Source organism: Xylocopa sonorina, chromosome 3, assembly GCF_050948175.1.
Source record: "Xylocopa sonorina isolate GNS202 chromosome 3, iyXylSono1_principal, whole genome shotgun sequence".
In the NCBI taxonomy this organism is placed as follows: Eukaryota; Metazoa; Arthropoda; class Insecta; order Hymenoptera; family Apidae; genus Xylocopa; species Xylocopa sonorina.
The window spans coordinates 8,322,598-8,344,181 of record NC_135195.1 but is presented as its reverse complement, the minus strand read 5'-3'; the positions used below and the strand labels follow the sequence as shown (position 1 = coordinate 8,344,181).

Below are 21,584 nucleotides of genomic sequence, written 5' to 3'. Positions count from 1 at the left end.
CCGTTTAAAACTTAACCGACGGCCCCGCCGCACGTGTCCCCGAAGTCGCCATGGCGCGAAACGAGCGAATCCCACGCGGTCGACGGGTGCCAGAAATAAATTTCGATCCGCTCGATTTCCCCGGTCCCGCGCCAGCATTTGTCCCACGCTAGGAAATTGCTCATTTTCCGGGGATTATACCCGCGCGAAAGGTCGCGAACGACGGTTGCCTGTTTCCAGAATTGGCTGACCGACCTGGAGATCTTCGCCACGCTGGTGGCGGCGATTATTCACGACTATGAGCACACTGGGACCACAAACAATTTCCATGTAATGTCCGGCAGCGATACAGCCCTCCTCTACAACGACAGGGCTGTTCTGGAAAATCATCACATCTCAGCGAGCTTCCGGTAGGTACCGTATCGGCGAGGCCGACCAGCGCCTCGATTGCCGGCCATTTTCATTTCAATTTGCGGACAGGCTAATTGGGAGCGCCGATTCCGCGCACTCGTCGATCCTGTTTTCTCCACGGAATCGCGATTAATGAAGGGTGCCAAGCGCGGAACGTTAAACCTTTCGCGGTTTAAATTACGCTGAAACGCTCCGGTCGGGTTAATCCGCGGATGGCGGTTTGACGTTTCGTGGTTTATCCCTGCGCCCCCTGCCTCTCTGTTCAATATTTGACGAGATGAAAACGCTGATGACGTTTCTCTTGCCGCTCTGTTAAGTATATGCGCGGCGTGCGTGTATTTGTGCGATGTCCAACCTTTAATGGATCGCAATGGAAAAATATGGCACCTCTTTGATCGTATCTAAATATCTTCCTCAAGTTATCATTTGGGATATAATATTCTTTAGATTATCTTTTTTTTTTAAATTATTTTCTGCTCTTCGTTAATGTCGAAAGAGATCGAAGATACGTACAGCTCGATCTTCGAGCATAAACGAGCGTTTTCTTTCAGAATATTGAAGGAAGACGAGTGCAACATATTACAAAACCTGTCGAGGGAGGAATTCCGTGAATTTCGTTCGCTTGTGATCGACATGGTACTCGCGACCGACATGAGCTTTCATTTCCAACAACTGAAGAACATGAAGAACATTCTGAGCCTGGCGGAGCCGAGCGTCGACAAAAGCAAAGCTGTCAGCCTAGTGCTCCATTGCTGCGACATCTCGCACCCGGCCAAAAGATGGGATCTTCATCACAGGTAGAACTTCCCCTCGAATTGTAACGAACCGAGCGATTGTCGCATAGAAAATTCAGTCGCCGTAATGACGGTATTGTTACAATTAGAACGTGATAATCGCGTGCTTGAAACGTCGCAGTCAACCATGACAAGTTACAAAATATCGTTTAAAATAAAATCATAGTTTCATTACAATCGCGTATTAATTGTCCGCCTCCACGTGGTTTTAAACAATATCCGTTTCATTCTGAAAAACTCCCTCGCGGCTGTACAACGTTCGCGTTTACGAGATAGCAGGTCGAATAAAAATTTGAAAATGATCCAACAGAAAGCGTTGCGTTTTTGCTTCCTGTGCAGATGGACCATGCAGCTGTTGGAGGAGTTCTTCCGGCAGGGGGATAAGGAGAAAGCACTCGGATTGCCGTTCTCCCCGTTGTGCGACCGTAACAATACCTTGGTGGCTGAATCGCAAATAGGATTCATCGAGTTTATCGTCGAGCCCAGCATGCAGGTGTGCAGCGACATGTTGGAGACGGTGCTCACCCCGTTGAATGTTAAGGAGAGCGTAGACGAGTCGAGCAACGGTGAGCCTTATCTGCGTCACGGTTTAACGCGCTTCGATTGTTCCGCTCCGGCTACGGATTATATTCAAACGAAGGGATGATCCGCAGGTTCAGGCGGCGAGAGCAGGAGGTTCAAGATTGGCAAGCCGTGGATACCCTGCCTCGCGGAGAACAAGAGAATTTGGAAGGAGCAGGCCGTTCGAGGTACCTGAGAAACGAATTTTCTCGAAATACTGACACTAAAAAATTGGAAATATTTTAACATACCCTATAACTTCGCTTGCGTCAAGAAAGAACCTTAAAACGGTCCAACTGATCTCATTTTAGAATGTGGATTCTATTTTCATTCTCTACTTTCCGTTTACACAAATATTCTCAGCTAAAATTTGTATAAATATTGTAAAATTGTAGAAATCGTTGTTTCTGCTTGCCTACAGACGCGGAGGCGAGGGCGCAGAAGGAGCAAGAGCAAAAGGCGAGCAGCGAGAGCCGCGAGGACACCGACACGCCGCAGCCAGCGTCCGAGGAATGAAAAATCCACCGGGCTGTCGTGTTTTTCAGAAACATATGTAATTTTAGGCTACGAAGGAGCTCGTGATTCGACGCGTCGGAGGACGCCAGCCGCGGTGTCTCAGTGATGCTGGTAAACGCTACACGCGACGCTGGGGTGGCGACGCGCCCCAACGATCAGGCGTACGCGCCGTAACGTCACCCGTACGATTAAGATAAATACTCCCACGATTATTTATACTGTTTGTTCACCGGGCAATACTTTAACGATTTTCGCTGCGTTACGACGATCGCGTCATCTTTTTGTCGCCTGACGAATTATCGGCGTCCTTCCGCGTCTCCAATCTTAGTTTCCCTCGCGATCAACCTGCTTACGGTATTGGAAATATTTCTTTCGTCTCTCGAGCGTTGAACGTTATATTGTTTTTATTTATTTACGTAATTAATTATTTAATATTTAATACTATGTGTAAGGAAATATTGGCGTGTCAGTCTATTTATTTTAATATTTATGTGCCGATTAGTTAGAGTCGAGTATTTCGTATCGAACGTTCGATAGAGGCGAGTCATTTAGTTAATTATATCATCGTGAGAGCGATGAAACGAATATTTTCATCACTGCAGACGTATAACCGGCTGATATGGCTTGCATGGCTGACATGCGACGTCCCATTAAGATTCTTCTATTCTCGTTCCATCTCGCTATCGTAATTTTCGCGAACTGTATATAGAGAGGCTTCACGGGATTTTCTTACGCTATGCTATTGTCGAGCAGAACAAGGTTTCTCATAGTAGATAAGCTTTCAAACTGACGCCTTGGTAAATGATGGATATAGAGCACAGAATACATACCCACCGCGATTAACTGAATAGCTACGAACGTATACATTCAATTTTTCTTTACCTTTTCGAGATTGTGTATCGAGAAACCACCATACAAGCTCCGCAATAAAATTGCACGAGTGGAATAGGAGAAATCGTAGTCAGTCTGATAGTTTAATTATTGATCTGAGACAATTTCGAAGGACGGATTGAGAAAGGGGCAACGAGTCGTTAAGGCATTACTTTCTCAGCTTATTTCACGCGTAAATGTTATTGTCGAAGCATAGAAATAGTCGAGTTTCCATCGTAAGCGTAGCCTAAAGTTACCAGCCGCGATAGGCGGCGGAAATCGAGCACACATTGACACGAACACACACAGACACACACACATACATACATACATACGAGGGGTAAAGTCGTGAATCGTACTTACAAAGCACAATTGTCCGTTCCGCGATCAAGTGCTAATGGATGTGAAAGGACACTACTATTAATATGTCGACAGGATTTCCATAGCGTTCTGCCATTGGAACGCAGTCTTTGTCCGTACCTGTTTTTTCTTACAATTAGTGTGTAATTATCAGCGTAACTACGTATGATCACGTATAACTTAACTATGATTTTCTTCATAGGAACGAAGACTTTCATCTTTGGGGAGGATTCTAACGTTCGATTCGATCGTCTTAACGATGGGTATGAAATAGTAGTTGCTTGTCGCCGTCATTTTTTAGAGACTCTTCCCGTGCTATTTAAGAACCTTTAAATCTATTTCGAACTCATCGTTTTAATTTGATTTTACATAGCCTCGAGCAGTTTCAAATTTTCATACTACATAACTTTGTCCTCGCGAGAAGTTTGCTAATTTCTAATCTAATTGCTGTGAAGTATTTCCCCAAGAGTTCCACCATAGAAATAAGTAATATCGATCGAATTACTAGATACAGAGCTCGCTGAATCGATAGACGACAGCTGACTATCGCACAAGCGTCGAAATCCGACGCGAAGTTTCCGCAAGGGGGTGAATCGCATTCCCCCCGAGTGAAACGCCGCGAAGTTGAAAGTCTTCGCGCTACGCCAAGCCCCATTATCGACGCACCCGCGCGACACAGAAGCGGATGTCGTCCGGATGGACGAGGGAAGCTTGCACATGCTTTCTCGTAACTTCGACCGGCTGGCTGTCACCAGCGAGAAAGGCGGAAAGTTGCTTCTTTTCCGAGGAGGTCCGATTTCTCCGGCTCGACTCGTTGCTTCCTCGCATTCGCGCAACCCTTCTCTTTTTGGAGCATCAACAGAATTTTTTCAATTTTTCGTATATCGAAGCAAATATTTCAATGAAGAGTACATATTTTTTATATTCGATTCGTTCTTTTGACTGTTACGTATAATTTCTAGGGCTTTAGATGATGAACTAAACACACAGACTAAAGAAAAAGCTACTTTCTCGATGTGTACCGATGATCGAATATAAAAGACTGCGTTAGAGATCAGCAGTGGAACGAACGGATGTCGAATCAGGATAAATCGGATCTAACTACAGCCTTGGGTCCATAGGGGGTGTAACGTCATTGTACATACTTACGTTAGGTGTGTATTCGTATATACACGTAAAGGTGCAGCTTTAATGTATGTAAATGTAATGTAAAACGGATATCACTAGCGTTTACTCGACGTGTGCTACGTTTCGTGTACATGTACATACATCACCATACGGGAGAAGGAAGCATTAGCTGTGTATCTATGCACCTGAAACGGGGGACGTCGCTGGAAACGCGAAACGGAGGAAACGTGCGCGTCTAGTCGGGGACGTTCGATCCTGGAATCGATCGCGGGGAATCGTGACAGCTTCGTCTCGCCTGCTTCGATCGATCGATCGTGTGATGAGTTAAGAATCCACGGCGACGTCCTCCCGTTGCTCGACTTCGACGTGTGAATCCTTTAAAAATCGAGGCTCATAGTATTCGAAATAGTAAAGAACGACGCGTTGTAAAATGAAGAAACCTTTGGCGCGGGTATATTGTAAGGAATGTAGAGGATGTATAGGATAAAATCTCTAGCTCGAAGGTTAAACATATCCGTCCTATATTTATTTTATTTCTCTCCTTCGCGTACGCGTCATGTTTTATCGATGCCCTATTGGGTGTCCCTTGGTACCGTGAGACAAACGTTTGAGACGAAGTGTCGAAGAGCATTCCTCGAATATGAATCGAATGGTCCAAACTTAATTACCGCATGTACACGATAATTACATTGAGCACTTTTGAGAGCTAAAACTATTTTTAAATTACGAAGAGCTTATAGCTTCAGTGGATTATTTGCACTGCTTCGTATCTTTGGATCCAAATTAATCCAGAAAAAATATAGTGTTTCAGAGTTAAGAAAATTTCACGACACTGGGGACACCCAGTCGAGGGTCTCGAAAGCACGACGCGTGCATCTCGAGTTAGTTAATTGTACATACACGTACGTAAGAAATTGTAGACGGGATCAGTTGCCTGTTCGCAACGCAACAAAATGAACGTTTGCCTGTTTCCGTTAGGGCGATTTCCCAAAGCAAAGACTGTGCACGAGGTTCGAATTTCGTTGCAGCGGATCGTTTCGACAGCCAGGCAGACAATGCGCGGTTTCGATTTCTTGTCTATACGCTCGTATTTGTCGCGGCGCGAACGCGACCACGCACTTGCCACTTTTTGCGTTTACGTGCGTCAGCACGAGTTCGTTTTCCTTCCTGCAGCGGACGAGGGGCCAAAATGCGTGATAGAATTTAAAGAAAACAGAAAAAAAATATGAAAAAAAAAAGACACAGAGTAAGTACATTTGGAACCATGCTCGTACTAAGAGCACATCGATAGATAGGACGCGAACGAAGACGACTAATTAATCGTTGCTGCGCTGCTATATGGCGCGATCGCGAAACTCGGAATTTAAATTAAATGATGTTGGATGCAGAAATTTCAAATTTGTTTTATCGCGAGATACCCAATATTTATTGTAAATTTTTACAATTTTTATGAAATTGGTATTTACCAATGCATGGGTGTACATCGCGACAAATAATTTCGTTTTCACTTTTTTACTACAATTCTAAAGAGAAAATAGCACAAAATCGTTTAAATTAGTTCACTCTGATTCGCTCGAATTACTCTTTTAATCTCCCTGCAATTTCACGTTTCAACCCCTGCTAATTACCTTCGCATTCAATCCTGTATGTTAATCCGTCGCACCCGAACTCGATTGATTTCGACGCGGTTCGTTTCGTTCCTCTGAAACCTTTCAGAATCCCGTGTACGAACAGAGAATCATTTGCCACTATTGTCGATCGATCCACACGTCACAACGAAACACGTACGCGCTGGGACATTTCTGCGTCCAGTTCTGTCCGAGTTTGCATCAGACGATACTTTTTCAGCGTCATTGGACGCGTCTTCGCTCGCGTCACCCATTCTCGCACCTTAATCGTCTAAAAGTCTCTTCGAACAAGTACTGGCCTTTCCTTGTAGAACTGAAACGGCGCGTATCAAGGCTGCGTTTAAATTGAAACCGAAAGAAACGAGAGGGGAACCTACGTAACGCCTTCTTGATACGCGTAACCTATTGTAACGCTTCGCTCTAGGTGTACCTAGCAAAACAAAGTATAAAACAAAAGAGTATAAAAGAATATAAGTATATTAAATATATATATTATTATTATAACGCGACACCGTGGCTCGTGTACAGAATGTCGCGAGACGAGAACCGATATTACACGGCAGAGAGGCTTCGAACAACAATATTCGACCAATAATCGTAATTCATAAGATAAGCTGACTCAATGATACACTCATGTACACGTACACAGGCACGTGCATCGAACGTGCGCGAGAATCAACACTCTTTATACCCCCAAGTGTGCGACGGTTCGATTTTCGTTGGTTTCCACGTCAGAGAACTATGAGACTCGTTATACGGTGCAGATCGTGACGTGAAAATCGACGAGAATCGTGCTGGTTGTTGTACGATTCTCGTTTTGTCCACGGTTCTTTCGTTCGTCGTTCCACCTCGAAGCAACGTTCGTTTGTCGGCACAATTAACCGCAACAGATGTGTACATAATCGGTAAAACTCATCCAGCACCGTGTCCGTTTGATGTGATGTAATTAAGTAACGACAGTGTATGAGATACAAAGAGAACGATGACGCGGGAGTATATATATATATTAATATAAATATACAAGGTATGAAATATAAATACACCTCGTGTATGATTAGTACTGTATTCTGCATAAATTCACCGGGGAATAAAAAATGCTCGGTTAGTTATCGTCGTTTGTCTTCCGCCCGTCACGTCCCATGTTTTTAAATAGCATTTTATGATTAACTTTTATTTCCCAAAATTCTATGCATTTGTAACGAGTTCACCTTCAACATTTTTCGTTGTCCTTGCAAAAATATGAATTTACCTTTTATTTAATTACCGCGCGTAAAGACGTCTGTGACTCGAGGATGTTTAGCGAGGAGCACAAGGATGTAGCAAGCACATTAATACGACATCATCGAAAGTAAGAGCAACATGCACGTATAAAATTATTCCTGATTGAATTCTTAATCAATTAAAAAAGAATTAAATCAATGAAGAGGACGATATGTATCATAAATCTATAACTTATAACTGAGAGCTGCATCGATACTTGGAAAATTTTGAAAAAAAATAATGAGTCATATGTTACGGTTCAAAATTGCAAACTGAGTTAATATGGAACTTCGAAACAGCTTTAGCAATTTCTCTAGAAAAACCATAAAAAAAAAAATGGTAAAAAGGTACCTTATCCTACTTTTCCTCCATAGCCATCGCACGCTTAAAAATGAAAAATGATACGGGCACTATCGTTTGTCGGTGCATTACTATCTGTTACTAACAAACCCAACGCTTTTCTTCTGTCGTACCGACTATCCAGGAAAACGTGGGAAAGGTAAGTAAAACGGTATTGATCGAGTGGTACGCATGCGTACGCGCTAATCGGATCATATGCTGGAAGGGCAGCCCAAGTGGCACTGGTCAGCGGTGGAAGTAACTGCGCCACGTTCGGTGTGCACGATTCAAGTCTCCTCAAGTACTCGTGGCGAAGAAAATCGTGACTTAGACACGTGTCTCCAAGTGATCGCGTGAGGAACACCATTGAAAACAGCAGGCCTGAACTTCGCCACCCCAAACGGTACATTTCTTCACTCGCCAGTAGCCGTCCGACTGTTCGAGGGACACTTCATTAACGCAAACGAAAGTATCGCGCGAGTAAAGGATTGAATCGAAACTTTCTAACATCCATGTGAACGATTCCATTTTATTTCGCGTACCAAAAACACTTTTCGCATTTTCGATCCTAATTTCACGACTTGGATGATTCTCCGTTCGAATTAGAGAAATAGTAAGTATAACCGTTCGAATTTTTTTACCAGTTAATTGTCCACGTTAATTCTCGATTAGAGCTAAAATAGCGTAGAATTTGTTGAGGCTGATAAAATGAGGATGTAAAGGTAGAAGTACGTATACTGTGCGCGGTGGTAAATGACGAGACGGATGTACCCTCGAGTACGCTTTATGAAATCGCAAATTGAGCAATGGCCCGTATGTTGCGGTGGCATACGGTATAGATAAAACTGCATTGCGACGATGTCCCGCTGGAGTGCAATCCTCGACGTGTTTCCATGCACCTGTGAAATCCTACGATCGTTTCCCCCCGTCACAATTGCATTTGTCGTATCGTCCAAGCTGAATCGACACGCAATTCGCTCGTCTTCCTCGATCAGCAATTCACGTTATCAGACGCGTTCCATACGGTCGTTCCTTTCAATTTTCTCGTCTTCCTGCATTTAACAATTTCTTCGACGATTATTTGAAACGTGATTTTAACGGGGAATCGAGTTGATTTGTTTCTTCTTTTCACAACTGTCCCTGTAATTTCTCGTTCGAATTGTTCCATTGGCATTTCGCGTGGTCGACGAGAGAATTGCGAGGCATTCGACTAAAAAAAGCTCAGATTGGGACATTCGTATGGCATTGTGGACGGACGAACAGCCTTGGCATGCTTGTTGCTCGATATTGCATCCGCTTCCAACCCCGCAGTTCCTACTGGCAGCTTAATTTCGAATTCCTGCGGCATCGAACTTTCGATAGACACGTTTACACGATCGATGATCTACTTTCGGTGATTATCCGAGGGCTAGGCATGTCCTATTCGTTCTTTCTCTCGTGTAACACCGCGACTTTCAAACGAACTCCTCTCGAGCGTTCTGCCAGCGATGCGGCGTACGATAATGAGAAAGAGAATAATGCTTGTGACTTTCTCCATTCACACCGTCATTATTAAGATTGAAACCCACAGACAATTATTATTCTGAATTTTATGCAAAGTCTAACGCGATATTTAAAACATGATCTCTTCCGTGAAATCATCCCTTTACATCCCTTCATTACTAATTTTAAAATATGTAAAATTTATTAAATTTCATTAATCAATAGACGTGTTCGCTATTTTATGAATGACTTTTACACTCAGAAACGTATCATTTGCATATCATGCAAGATAAATTAAATAGTAGCGATCCTCTTTTTATTTTGTACGATGTTGTATAGATGTTAGAAAGCATGATCATGACTGTCATTCCATCAGAACTGTTCAATATTGACAAATAAACATCGTACACGCACATCGTGAAGCACTTGCATATTAAATTTAGAAACTGAATGCAAAAATAGAGAACTACTGAATGAGGAAAGCGGCTTTCCGCTTGCGGTTTCGATCGTAATGGACTATCTTAAAGGATATCCGGATTTGCCGTCTATCACGTTTGATAAATGATTGCGAAAGTCTCAGCCTCTTCCACGAGGACACGCTCAATGAGCACGTGATAAAAACAATGTAAAGTCATTGATTGGCGTAAATATTAAAGATTACGTTACGAGACGCGCGTTACTCTAACGAGAAGGGGTGAGAAAAAGTTTACTTCGATACCGTCTGTCAGATGCTAATTACTTCCTTTTGATGAACTTATCGCAATATATAATACCATAATGATATTATTAGTATGCGTGCGTTGTATTTATAAAAGTATCGTTATATGTTCCATTATCTTCAACAAACATGTTTCGTATCTAAAAATTTCACGTCACGACAGTATAAGTGCCATTATATGTACGCGGTTTGTTTAAATTATTACCTTCTGTGGTGCAACCATACATTAACTATATCTTGCAATTATTAGATAACTTATAATGTTACATTCTGTTTACGAAACAAATTTTACATACTTCAGAACTGAAATACATTTATAATCACTTCATGCATTTCATATTTGATACAGTTTAGTGGAAAAATTGCTTGATTTTATCGTAAAAATCTATATTTTCATACAAGTCCATAGACGCTTCCAGGTTATTTTTCCGTTGTTGAAGATAGAAAGGCACGCTTATCATCTTTGCACCGATACAGCTTATGAAACGATATTTGTTATGCAAATACACTGGACGTGTCTGCAATATCATTGTTGCATAACCATGGTATAGCATTCGTTGCTCATAAAACGGGAAAGTTGACCGTATAAGATGCTATCGTCTGTATAGTGAAATAGGAAGTTCGTTTACACGGATGAAAAGTGCAAACATCAAGCAACGATTGAGTAATTGCAACGTCTAAGTGTGTACACGTGTGGATACATTAGCCTTCATATGCTACACAGTTTTCAATCATTGACACCAACGCGAGTAGAAATGTATTAAAGAAGTTATTACAAATAATAAACTTAAAATTTGTATAATTGTATAAAAATAAGCTTATCAGTTTTGCAATTCATGAATTTAGAATTTAGCTTTAGATGGTTTATTCTTCGGCAACAATTAGCAGAATTTTACTTTAGTACAAGTCCAGACTTTTCAACTCCTCGCGTTGGTGAATTTTTCTTCTAACTCGCGTGCATGATTGTGCATAAATGTTCTATAGATAAGTATACAAATATAGGCTTTTTGTTGTTTACCTAAAACTCTCTTTTATTTTGCTATCTATATAGACGACAGCGCTCATTAGGTAGTAAAAATAAAGAGTTTGTGCTAGTACATTTTTAAATAATACTGAGCCAGTGACTTGCAAAAGCTAGCTACAACATTAGTCTCTTACTAATTTTCTACAGTGACATCAAGTGCTGGCAATAATTTTTTGGTAACGAGTAGTAGTCACGGTAATTAAACACTCGACAAATTGGTACTAACAGAAATTCGTAACAATGTGTTTTATTTCCACTCGTAGCTTATCATTTAAAGCCTTTATGGATAATAACTTGCATACTATTTATTTATTGTACATCCTAGTGTAATGCACAAACATTTCATACGTTACCAACTAATTCCACAGAAAATGGCGACAAATACAGCTTCGATGCACTTAAGCCTTTAAATCGAACAAACGGTTTCGCACAATTAGAAATAGCAAAGTGTATTCGTAATGTAACGATAAAGTATCTAGAAAATAGTCAAGTGCGTGTGCCTTAATTCAAGACTGGATTAAATATCAACAATCCGCTCACGGTTTCTGTGCAAGTCTGCTACAGAAGATGGTGGACGTGACAGCGGCTCCGCCATCAACCGGTGGAGCATCCCTAATTGGACGCACCAGAGGTGCACTTAGGTCTGTGAGGTCCGCGCTGGGCGGCAGCGGAGAGTATCTTCAGGGTCTGAGTAACAGAATAGGATCCGTTCTAAGCAGCAGTTTAGAAGAAAGTGAATTGACCACAACCCCGTCGACGCCACCCTCTTCGCCGCAAGCACCACCTCAGACAGACAAGCCGGAGGAGCAGTTGTCTAGGAGGAAATTGAGGCTCCCTAGGTACGAACCTGTCTCGCGTACCTTTCCCTAACAAGCATGCATTGCGAATAAAATGCATGGAGCCATCGTCTAGACTTAACGTCGAGTTCATTGGTAGAGCAATGTCGCACATTTTGTAGGTGTCATTGACGCTGCACACGTCTAGAACGAAATAGAAAGCGCCAGTGTAAGGTTGATTTGTATAATCGATTATGCAGTGACTGAACGAGAAATTCATGCATCGTGAATTTTAAAAAATACGAGATGCTAGATAAGCTGAATGATAAAAGAGAGGTGTGCTGGGTATTGTTTGGTATTGTTGAAGAAATATCGCTAATAAATTAGTATGACGATCTTATATTGGCCATCAAAAGAATCGCATACAGAAACAATTTTCTCGCAAGTTTTCGCTTAATTATCCGGTTTTTTAAAAAAGAACCTTTCTGACATACTTCTCTCTTTCCTTTCATCCCTCCTTGCTCTTCACCCTCTTTACAGCCCGCATTAGAGTCACGCGACGTGCTCGTACACTCGTCAAATTTTCAAACACTGTTTCCTCAGAAACTTCTCATACTCTCGTTTTGTTTTCTTCGTGTAATAACAAGTTTCCGTTAGAACCCTCTGAAATCCGCGATCTGTTCGCAGATTTGGAGCAGGCTTGTCGTACGAAGATTACGAGGCGATCGCGAGGCATAAACTGGAACGCCAAGGTATCATCAATATGTCGAGGTGCATGAGGAAATATCCTCCGGGCATGACCTACGAGGAAATAGCCTCGTCGAGAACAGCCGGGACCAGAAGGCAGGAGCATAAAGTGGAAGAAGATAACAGCCCCGACAGAGACAGCCAAGAAAGTATAGAACCGCTTCAGGAGAGAGACATCAAGACCACAGGGCCCGATCCTTTCGAGAAGTTGAACTACAAAGCTGGTGAGTAACACAACGCGTATTCTTCTGTTCTTTAATCTCACGTTGCGATCGATTTTTTATTCCCCTCTTTTCATATCTTCGAGAATGCATTTTTGTCAATTATTGAATTTACATATTTTTTCCCTCAAGTATATCATGCTTTCTCGCATGACGATACGTTTATTCTCCGAGAGAGACAGAGAGGAAGATTTTATATAATACATTGTTGCTTTTCTTTTGTCACGAAGCAAGGGCCCCGACCCGATATCAGACGCTCGTTTTTCGTTTAGGTAAATGAAAGTTGATGTGAATGTACTTATGTGAACCACCGCAGGTCTTGTACGTCTCTCACGAACCCCTCGATTTCGATTCATAATCATAGCGCGTCGACAGACAAAATTTCGACGTGAATACTTGAAACGTATGATTTACTGAGAGATACAGGAGATCGTTTTGTATATTTATCGAGGAACAATATCGTCGAAACTTCTCTGTCGATGCAAATGCGATACTGCAAGTAGCTACCTGGTCTCTGGAATTTGCATCCCTCCGTTTGGGGAACGTCACTTTGTATGCTTTCACGTGAATTCACCTGCGCATAAATATTTGGTGTCGTGTAATTTAAAAACCTTGCTAGAACCTTTTGAAGCTATGTGTCCTCTAGCCAGTAGGTTTAGAAGCGAGGGAAATGTCACGCTGCAGTGATCGATATATCATTTTCCAGCGGTTTAACGGTTTAACGTCAACCAGATGCTACCGGATGAAAATTCTAGTAAATATTAAAGGGCAGGATTGAAATTCTTGCAAAACACATTCAAGAGCTGACAACCTGCTTTCAGTAAAATTTTTAACTCGACAAATTCTAGTAAAATTCTTTTCTAACTGACTACTTCTTCGAAATCTATCAAAACGAACTGTGAGAATTATAAGAAAAATATAGATCAACGATAAATTAGCGAACTACAGAAGAAACTTTAAAAGTGCACATAGAATTAGTAAAATATATGTATTTACTTCTCTACTCGACCTAAGCCAACTACACTACCACCCTTTCCATCACTAAAGACACTGTGTACAATCTATTCTACCCAAACAACCGAATCGAGTTAATCGAATCAAGCTCGATCTTTAAAGCACACCTATGTATAGTCCCTTCCAACTTGGAATAATGCAGTAGCCTGTCTGTACCACCCCCTTATTTGTTTCGTGTTTGCCTCGAGCATTAGATTAGACATGTCCCCAAAGGTGTTGAAACCAACAGACTTAAGTGGCACACGCACCAGTCTCGAGTAATTAGGCGAACTGTAGAGAGCGTTGCATCGAATTAGAAGAGTATCTCCTAGTAGACCATTATTTCAGATATGCCTTGTAGCAGTGACTCGATGAGCGACCAAGATGGCTACGGGCCTAGCACCAGTTTGGATTCGAACATGGACGGTCGTAGATTATGGCAGAGATCAGGTAAAATTAATTGGCGAGCACTAATTACACGTTACAGGTGTCGTTCGAATATATTAACTTTTCTGTTTGCTACCTAGGCTCGTCAGGGTCCGTTCAATCGTGGGCTTCCAGTTTGTCAGCGGATAGTCAATCAGAAGAGGCAGCCGCTGATTTTATGAAGTCCTTTGTGCCTCTTCTGTTCGACGCTCCGAACAGTATCGATCAGGAGCAGAAGGCAAATTTCGGTCAGATGGTTCTTGTACGTATTTAGATATTGATCTGAAAATTATTGACGCGCCACCCCGTTCGTATGTTATGAAGCGTACGAATAAAAGATTCGTTTGATTAACGAGGTAATCATTTGTTGAACGATAAATAATTGACAGAGTATTTGTTCGACAAATGAAAGACCCACATTCGAATCGCAGTTAACTATAATCGCCTTGTCAAGTGAATTTGTTAAAAGTTTTTATTACTTACAATAAACTTTGAGCAAAAATTTGTTTAATCCGGTAATTGTAAGGAAAATAATGTATCCTCAGATAGACTTAATCTTTCACAGACAGAGTCCGGTAGGATATGGTTCTCGAGAGTGGTAAACGCAAGAAGAGCACGACCATGTGTAACAGAAGAATCGTTTTACTCTTTGGCGCAACACTTTGCGGTAGCACTTTTCGAGTGCCACGAGGCTGACGATTTCGCCCCCGCCAAGAGCCTCATGAACATGTGTTTCACTTTTTATCACGAAGGTACTAAAAATCTATCACTCATTAAATTCTCCACATCGTGAAATAGAATTTTCATTATTATACGGGATGTAGAGCAACGATAATCGATACAGTCTTATCAATATCCGCTACGATTCGAGTCGCTCCGGATTAATATATTTTTGAGTTGAATTTAGTGGAAGTACCTGGATTGGAGCCGTATCGCGAATACTTGTACACGCATTTACGAGTGCAACCGATATGGACTTCGATGAGATTTTGGACGGCAGCGTTCTTCGACGCGGTGCAGTGCGAGAGGGCCTCGAGACCAGTTCCTCCAAGGCCTAAGTCCCTAGATCAGGAGGCCATTGCTGCGGAAGACCGCAAATTCCAGGCGAACATCGTCTTTGGGCAATTAGGGTAAAGACGTTCGAGCCGACAGATCAGTGTGTTCTCGAGTTATTTTCCAAAAGTAACCCTTTTATTTTTGATAATTTTTAGAACGTTCACGTGTAACATGCACGCTTTTGGCCTCTCCCGTATTCTGTGCCTAGAATTTCTTAGGAAACAATGCGTGATTGCAAATCTAACGAAAGGTGAACACACATTATAGATTAACGATATAACCGTTAGAAAAACCGTAGAAAAGTATTCGTCGCTAAAATAGTCTGTCCTGAATTTGATTTTTCAAGACGAATGAAGCATGCGCAGAGTTAGAAATCATTATTTTACGATTACCATGCTTGGAGATATTAAATAGTTACTCGCAGTGAATAAAACGAGAGATTCTCGTAATTACGTTCTATCGTCTTGCACGGAAATGGATAGTTTGTTGAATATTTTATTTCCATTCGGAGGCTGCCCGAGACAAATGTTTTTTCCATTTGCAGAGCAAGAGAAAATGCTGCGCGATAACATAGAGAGAATGTTCGACGAGACCGAACCGTGGCGGTAGTTTGGCTTCACGCGAATCCAAACTGTTCGTGGAAACACTTTGTGGAAAAGTAATTCATCTACCGAGCAACAATTGACAAACGAAAATTGCCGCAAGATTGTCAATTAAAATCCATTCGGAGTACGATACACCCGAGAGGGAGAGGAAGTCAATTTTCTTAAGAGACACACTGAAAACAAACATGGTTGTGATTCCATCAGACGCAGCTCAACTAATCGATGCGAAAACGAGAATGATGAATTTCAGACGCAGACTGTTCCTATGCTTAACCAAACCAGAATTATGTGAATCGAGCTCTATGAATACAAGGATCGCAATAATGATCAAGGAAGCTATTGAAATCGTGAAAATGATTCCATAATCGCGATACATCTGTTGCAATTTAAATAATTTATTACATTGTACAAACTGTTACGAAGAAAGAAAGAGATTATGGGATCGTGTTGGTGATTTTAACTGTAATGAATGTTGTTCCGAAATTATTGAATCTCCCTATTGATTTTCATGGTTCGACGGAAGTTTACGGTATCTTATACGACTTTGTCCAATTTAAATCGAAAGAAACAAGATTTTACGAATTCGCTTGCTCTCTCAGTCCAATCGCGTAACTGCATTTCGATGTCTCTCGATCGAATTTAAATTATAAGCGTAAAACGGACAATAAAATTACGCGAGACATAGTCGCGTGATGTTGATAATCGGGTTCGCGAGCGATAATCGAGGAGAATATATTTCTGTACGAGCGAAGAAGAAATTTTCTGTCCTCCGGGAAACGACTGTTAAGCATGCGGTTTGAAAAGCAAATTTTTCTGCATGACTTTTCCTTTTCGAGTCGCGAGATGTCAATGAAGAACTATTCGAAGACACATTGAATTTCACGCAAATACTTCGCTTCTTTTCTAAACCTGAATAACGTTCTAATAATTTAAACAGTATTCGATAGTACACGCAGTATTTGTAGGCGACACTCTTTTAGAACGTTTCTCGATGAAACTGTAGCGATCTTTTAAATTTAAACTTCGTCTAATTCTGCTTGCAATAATAACGCCACGATCGATGGCGAAACTAATTGCGAAACGTTTCAAATACTTTCCGCCTTTAAACGAAACCATTAATTAAAATTACCCCGCAGATACTATCGCGTGCAATTTTTTGATAGACCTTTACAGATAGGTGAAGCTATAAAACTTTTATTTATATCCCATGTAAATATGTTTGTATTTAAAAGACATATCATTAAATACAAGCATCGCTCGATGATTATTTTGTATATCCTATTCGCAAATTTCCAGCGAAAATTGTTGATGTCGAAAAAGAGTGATCAATAAATTTCTTCGCTATAGATACAAATATTTATTGATCGATTAACACGTTTAACAAACCTAAAAGTTCTCTGAACGATATCGAGGCTGCGCGTGGAACTAACGCCTCGCTCGATACAGCTGTTCGATTAAAAGAGGCTCTATCTACTTCGCAGCTGTCCAACTAGAAACAGCTCTATCTATTATACATGTTATTGCACATCTTTTTTCATTCATCGAACGACTTGAATAGTACGCGTGAAATTAACGATTCCTAGCAATTCGTGACACTGCGTAAACGATATCACGATAACTCATCCCGATCACTAACCATTTTTATTTGATCAAAAACGTACAAATGAAACAATTTAATGACAATATCCCAGAACAACCCAACAATTTTACGCGTTTATAAATACTTGTAAACGTTGTTAACAGTTTTCCTTAGCTCGTACCGATTTGTCTCAGCCGCAGCGTTCGAATCGACAGCTCTACCCTGCGAAGACCTCGTCCCCAACGATCGCAAAAAGTGCATTTTATCCACGTCCTTTCGTAGCATCGATTTCTTTTGCTCGCCAGTGTCTTGCGTCCTTGGCGTCGGATATTTGTTATAAATCCCATATCTTTCAAAATGGTCCGCTTTCTCCTCAGGCACCGTCAACTTATAACGATTTTTATTCAATTCAGTCGATTTTTTCGGTTCTGCATTCAATGCTCTCACGATCTTTGGGGTGACAGACTGATGCAACGTGTCGTTTTTGGTAGAACTGGTCGATTTTCCAGTGAGAGGTTCAGATTTCTCCGACAATCGATCGAGGCTCCCTTTAACCTGATCGTTTCTCAGCGCCCTCGGATGGTCCGCCATTTTCCGCGCGATTTCCTGCGTCTTCGTGTCGCCACCGCAGGACTTGGGCTTCTCGATGCAGCTGAAGTTGTAATCGAATATGCTCCTTGGACTGCGAATGTTCTTCAAGCTGGCTTCGATCAAATCCGCTAAATCGAAGCTGTCGTCCTTTGCGCAGGAACTGTCGTTCAGAAGATCGGTGTTCGTTCTCAATATCGTCGACTTGCTCTGGCCAACTTTCTTCGTTTTACCTTTCCCCTTCTGTTTTCCTTGGTCGCTTTGCATCGAACGTGGCAATGGTCTCTCGATTTTCATCTTCGATGCCGCTGTATTTCTCGATTTGACGTTACTCGATTTCTCTTCCGTTGCTTTCATACTTGCGCCACTAGCTTTTCTCTCGACCCTCTTCGCTTTAGCCTGAACTTTGTTCGCCCTTGCATCGACTGTTCTATTGTTTGTCGCGTCTTTGCTACCAAACTCGCGTCTCGAGTCGAATTTTGCGAGCATCGACTGGTCCCTCAGGGATTTCAAGTTCTTCTGACCGGTTAATTGGAGAGATTTAACGACGGGAGTTCTTCTCTCTGGTATTGTCTTCTCTTTTTCGATTGTGGATTCGTTGAGACGATTGTCGGATAATTTCTTTGAGATTGATATTTGAGTGTTCTTTTTCCGTGGTATTTCTGCTGATTTTTTTGTTACTTGATTGTCGGGGAGAATTGTTTTCGAAGCGACTTTGGAGATCGAATCGGACACTTTTATTGGATTCTCGACTTTTAGATTGAATTTTGTTAAATTTTCTATCTTTAGATTGGTTTTAGTTGGATTTTCAATTTTCGAGTTTGGTTTCGATTGTCTCGCGTTTGCACGAGTACGAAGCATCTGAAAGTCATGTGAAAAGGAATTTTATATTATTCTACGGTAAAGAATTTTTCGTGGCATAATTTCGTAAACGTCTGTTTCAGCAAAGAATGAAACAATTACTTTTTGATCGTCCGTCAGTCCTGATATCTGCGTTAATTGAAACAACTTTTTCCAGTTGAACGTTGTGAAACGCAAATCTTCGTACTTATTCCTTCTCGATGGCTTGTATTTCTTATACAACGCTTCCCACACGAAATTGTTATCAAAAATCTGTAAATATACGCAGTGAAGTCGACGGAAAATTATTTGTGTTAACTAACATTTGAGTATTGTTACTTCTTTCGATATGTGTGATAAGGATGACAATTTAATAATATCTTCTACAGTCAGATATTTGATTAATCTCTCGATTACACACTTCGGCAAGGTTAATATCGTATTCCTTCCAGAAATGATATTTCTCACGTGTTTTATCAAATATTCACCTGTCACGATCGAAATAATTGATTGAACAGAAGAGATGTTACGATAAATGTCAAGCTATCTTATAAGAGGTTACTCAATGAGAGCTCGATCGAACTGGCTACCAAAAATACGTCGAATTTCGTCCTGCAGCCGCTGGTCCTGCTTGAAATCAGCGAAGCAGGTGGTTTGCACGATGGGCGTTTTGTGCGGACCGTGCGAGATGCGCCAGAGGTAGAGTGTTACCTGGAAGAAACGCCAAGTTACGAGGCAGAATCGCGGGGACGAAATCTATTCGTCAGCACCTGATCGTAGGACACTTTCAGGCCGTAATAATCTCTGCTGGGCGAAGGTGCTACCGAATATTTTTCCAGATATTCGAGCTTACCGCTCATGCTCGACGTCTCCAAATCCGAGAGAACTCCGCGCGTTACCGCCTGAATCTGCTTCGCAATCGACACTTGCTTGCGCGTAACGTTGCACCGCTACGTAACGATAGAGAAATTACTATACAGAGTGTTCGATTATACATTTCGTTGGTATCATCGTTGGATAATAGGAAATTCCTTTTTCTCTTAATCTATACTCCTTCTTCGATGTCCATTCTTGAAGGAGATGCGACGAACTGAATAGGAAAAGCAGTCACTAAACGTTTCGATTTCATTGGTATTTTATTACAATAATTCCATATGAAGAGATGAAGATAAATATAGAAATGTCGAAGTAAAAATGGAAAGTTGCGTGACATTACATACTATTTTGTAATGTTATGTTATAACAATATATAATAGGTAGGCTATACAGTAATATCACAATGCATGATTCACAACTTCGTAAAAGTCTAGAGAAGAAGAATAGAAATCTAAAGATACCCGGGACATCGTCTCTGCCCCTTGAAAAATTCTTCTTGGAGATGAAACGCATATTATTATTATCATTATTATCATTATTATTATCATTATTATGTTTACGATTAAAAAACGCGCTATGAAAAAAGTGTCATCGTCCCTTTCCTTCTTCTTTCATACTGTATACCCTCGAGCGAGAGAATTGGAAATATTTATGCATAATATATACGCACGTGTACACGGGTCTCGAATATTGCCAATTTGTGGTCAATTGTCGTTATTCACTTTCGATAATACAATAGAATATCCGACATTTGCTAAAGGCTAATAGTGATGTAGATGGTAGTCACTTTATAGTAATAGTACTCCCCTTAATCGGTAATAATATCTAGTATAATTATAATAGCAATAATAATAATAGTAATTCACGATAACAATAGTAACGATCGATGATCATGGACAACAGACGCGTATGGTTCTTTTCTTTCTACTTTTTTCAATCCCCCCTCCCTCGTTTCTCGTCTATGTTTGATTGCATGATTGATATGACGTTCCCTAGCTCTTCTGACGATCGCTATGTCTCTCGAATGACGTTTAAAAAACCGCATGAAAATAAATTACTATACTCTACCGTAGTCGAGAAGTCTTATGAGCGACGGAATAAACTTAAAGGCTCGTATTCATAACACCGTATTATCACTAAACGATACGCCTTTTTGTTTCACGATTTCCTCGTTACAGATACGTTCGAATATACCCCCTCGATCATCGTCTAACGATAGAATAATTTCACTCTGGACGCAAATTACGTTCGCACGTTCGTAATTTTGGTAAATAGTAATTAGAGATATCGATTCAACGATTACTTAAAGTAATATATATATATATATAGATCGTTCTTTCTCTATCTTTTTTTTTTCGTTTTAGAATTTGGAATTTCTCTCGACAGAATTTACAGGCATAAATTATTTTACGTTAAATACACATCGACGAGCAGATATTCGAAAACGTGATTATAGATTGCTTTTATTTGGAAAGTGTAAAGGAGTATAGTTTGTTCTATTAGAGCGTTCTGAATACAGGCCGGACAGTATAAAAAATTGAGTTTCGTGCCACATCAAGAGCGCTTTGCTACGTAGACCTGGTCGTTGTTGAACATTCCTTTCCAACAGGTATGGCCGATCGCGAAAAGCTGAGTGAAAATAGAATGTTCCGTCTAAAATTTCTCCTCCCGCTATATCAACACGTCCTAGATGTAACGCAATCGCTACGTTCATCGATCTATCCCGGCGATTCCCACTCTGAGACCTGTACGTTGCTTCCAAAAAGAATACTAGAAGGACGCGTCGAACTCGTCGGATCGATTTCAA

The 21,584-nt window shown here is 41.1% G+C and overlaps 3 protein-coding genes across 7 annotated transcripts in view; 2 read left to right on the top strand and 1 right to left on the bottom strand.

Moving 5' to 3' along the window:
• LOC143422075 (dual specificity calcium/calmodulin-dependent 3',5'-cyclic nucleotide phosphodiesterase 1) overlaps positions 1-2,730 on the top strand; it is a 66,263-nt gene extending 63,533 nt beyond the window's left edge. For both annotated transcript variants that reach the window (XM_076892451.1, XM_076892450.1), the window contains 5 exons: positions 220-389; positions 942-1,187; positions 1,524-1,750; positions 1,838-1,933; positions 2,167-2,730. In XM_076892451.1, the coding sequence (XP_076748566.1) occupies positions 220-389; positions 942-1,187; positions 1,524-1,750; positions 1,838-1,933; positions 2,167-2,261 (834 nt within the window). In that variant the 3' untranslated portion in view covers positions 2,262-2,730. The remainder of the gene's footprint in view (positions 1-219; positions 390-941; positions 1,188-1,523; positions 1,751-1,837; positions 1,934-2,166) is intronic.
• A 5,344-nt stretch (positions 2,731-8,074) lies between these two features.
• On the top strand, positions 8,075-16,362 carry LOC143422084 (uncharacterized protein KIAA0513-like). Of its 4 annotated transcripts, none has more exons than XM_076892475.1 (10): positions 8,075-8,249; positions 11,625-11,909; positions 12,534-12,817; positions 13,045-13,086; positions 14,156-14,257; positions 14,335-14,495; positions 14,799-14,985; positions 15,141-15,363; positions 15,445-15,539; positions 15,834-16,362. In XM_076892475.1, exons 2-10 carry the CDS (start codon positions 11,638-11,640, stop codon positions 15,896-15,898), a joined length of 1,431 nt encoding a protein of 476 aa, XP_076748590.1. In that variant the 5' UTR covers positions 8,075-8,249; positions 11,625-11,637; the 3' UTR covers positions 15,899-16,362. The 4 variants fall into 4 exon arrangements, with proteins under 4 accessions (XP_076748590.1, XP_076748589.1, XP_076748591.1 ...); XM_076892474.1 differs by lacking the exon at positions 8,075-8,249 and adding an exon at positions 8,392-8,459; XM_076892476.1 differs by lacking the exons at positions 8,075-8,249; positions 13,045-13,086 and adding an exon at positions 8,392-8,459.
• A 1,246-nt stretch (positions 16,363-17,608) lies between these two features.
• On the bottom strand, positions 17,609-19,761 carry LOC143422381 (uncharacterized). Its single transcript, XM_076892960.1, has 5 exons — positions 19,672-19,761; positions 19,492-19,612; positions 19,241-19,389; positions 19,025-19,174; positions 17,609-18,922 (listed from the first exon to the last, which is right to left on the bottom strand). Exons 1-5 carry the CDS (start codon positions 19,759-19,761, stop codon positions 17,609-17,611), a joined length of 1,824 nt encoding a protein of 607 aa, XP_076749075.1.
• Between the last annotated feature and the right edge of the window lie 1,823 nt (positions 19,762-21,584).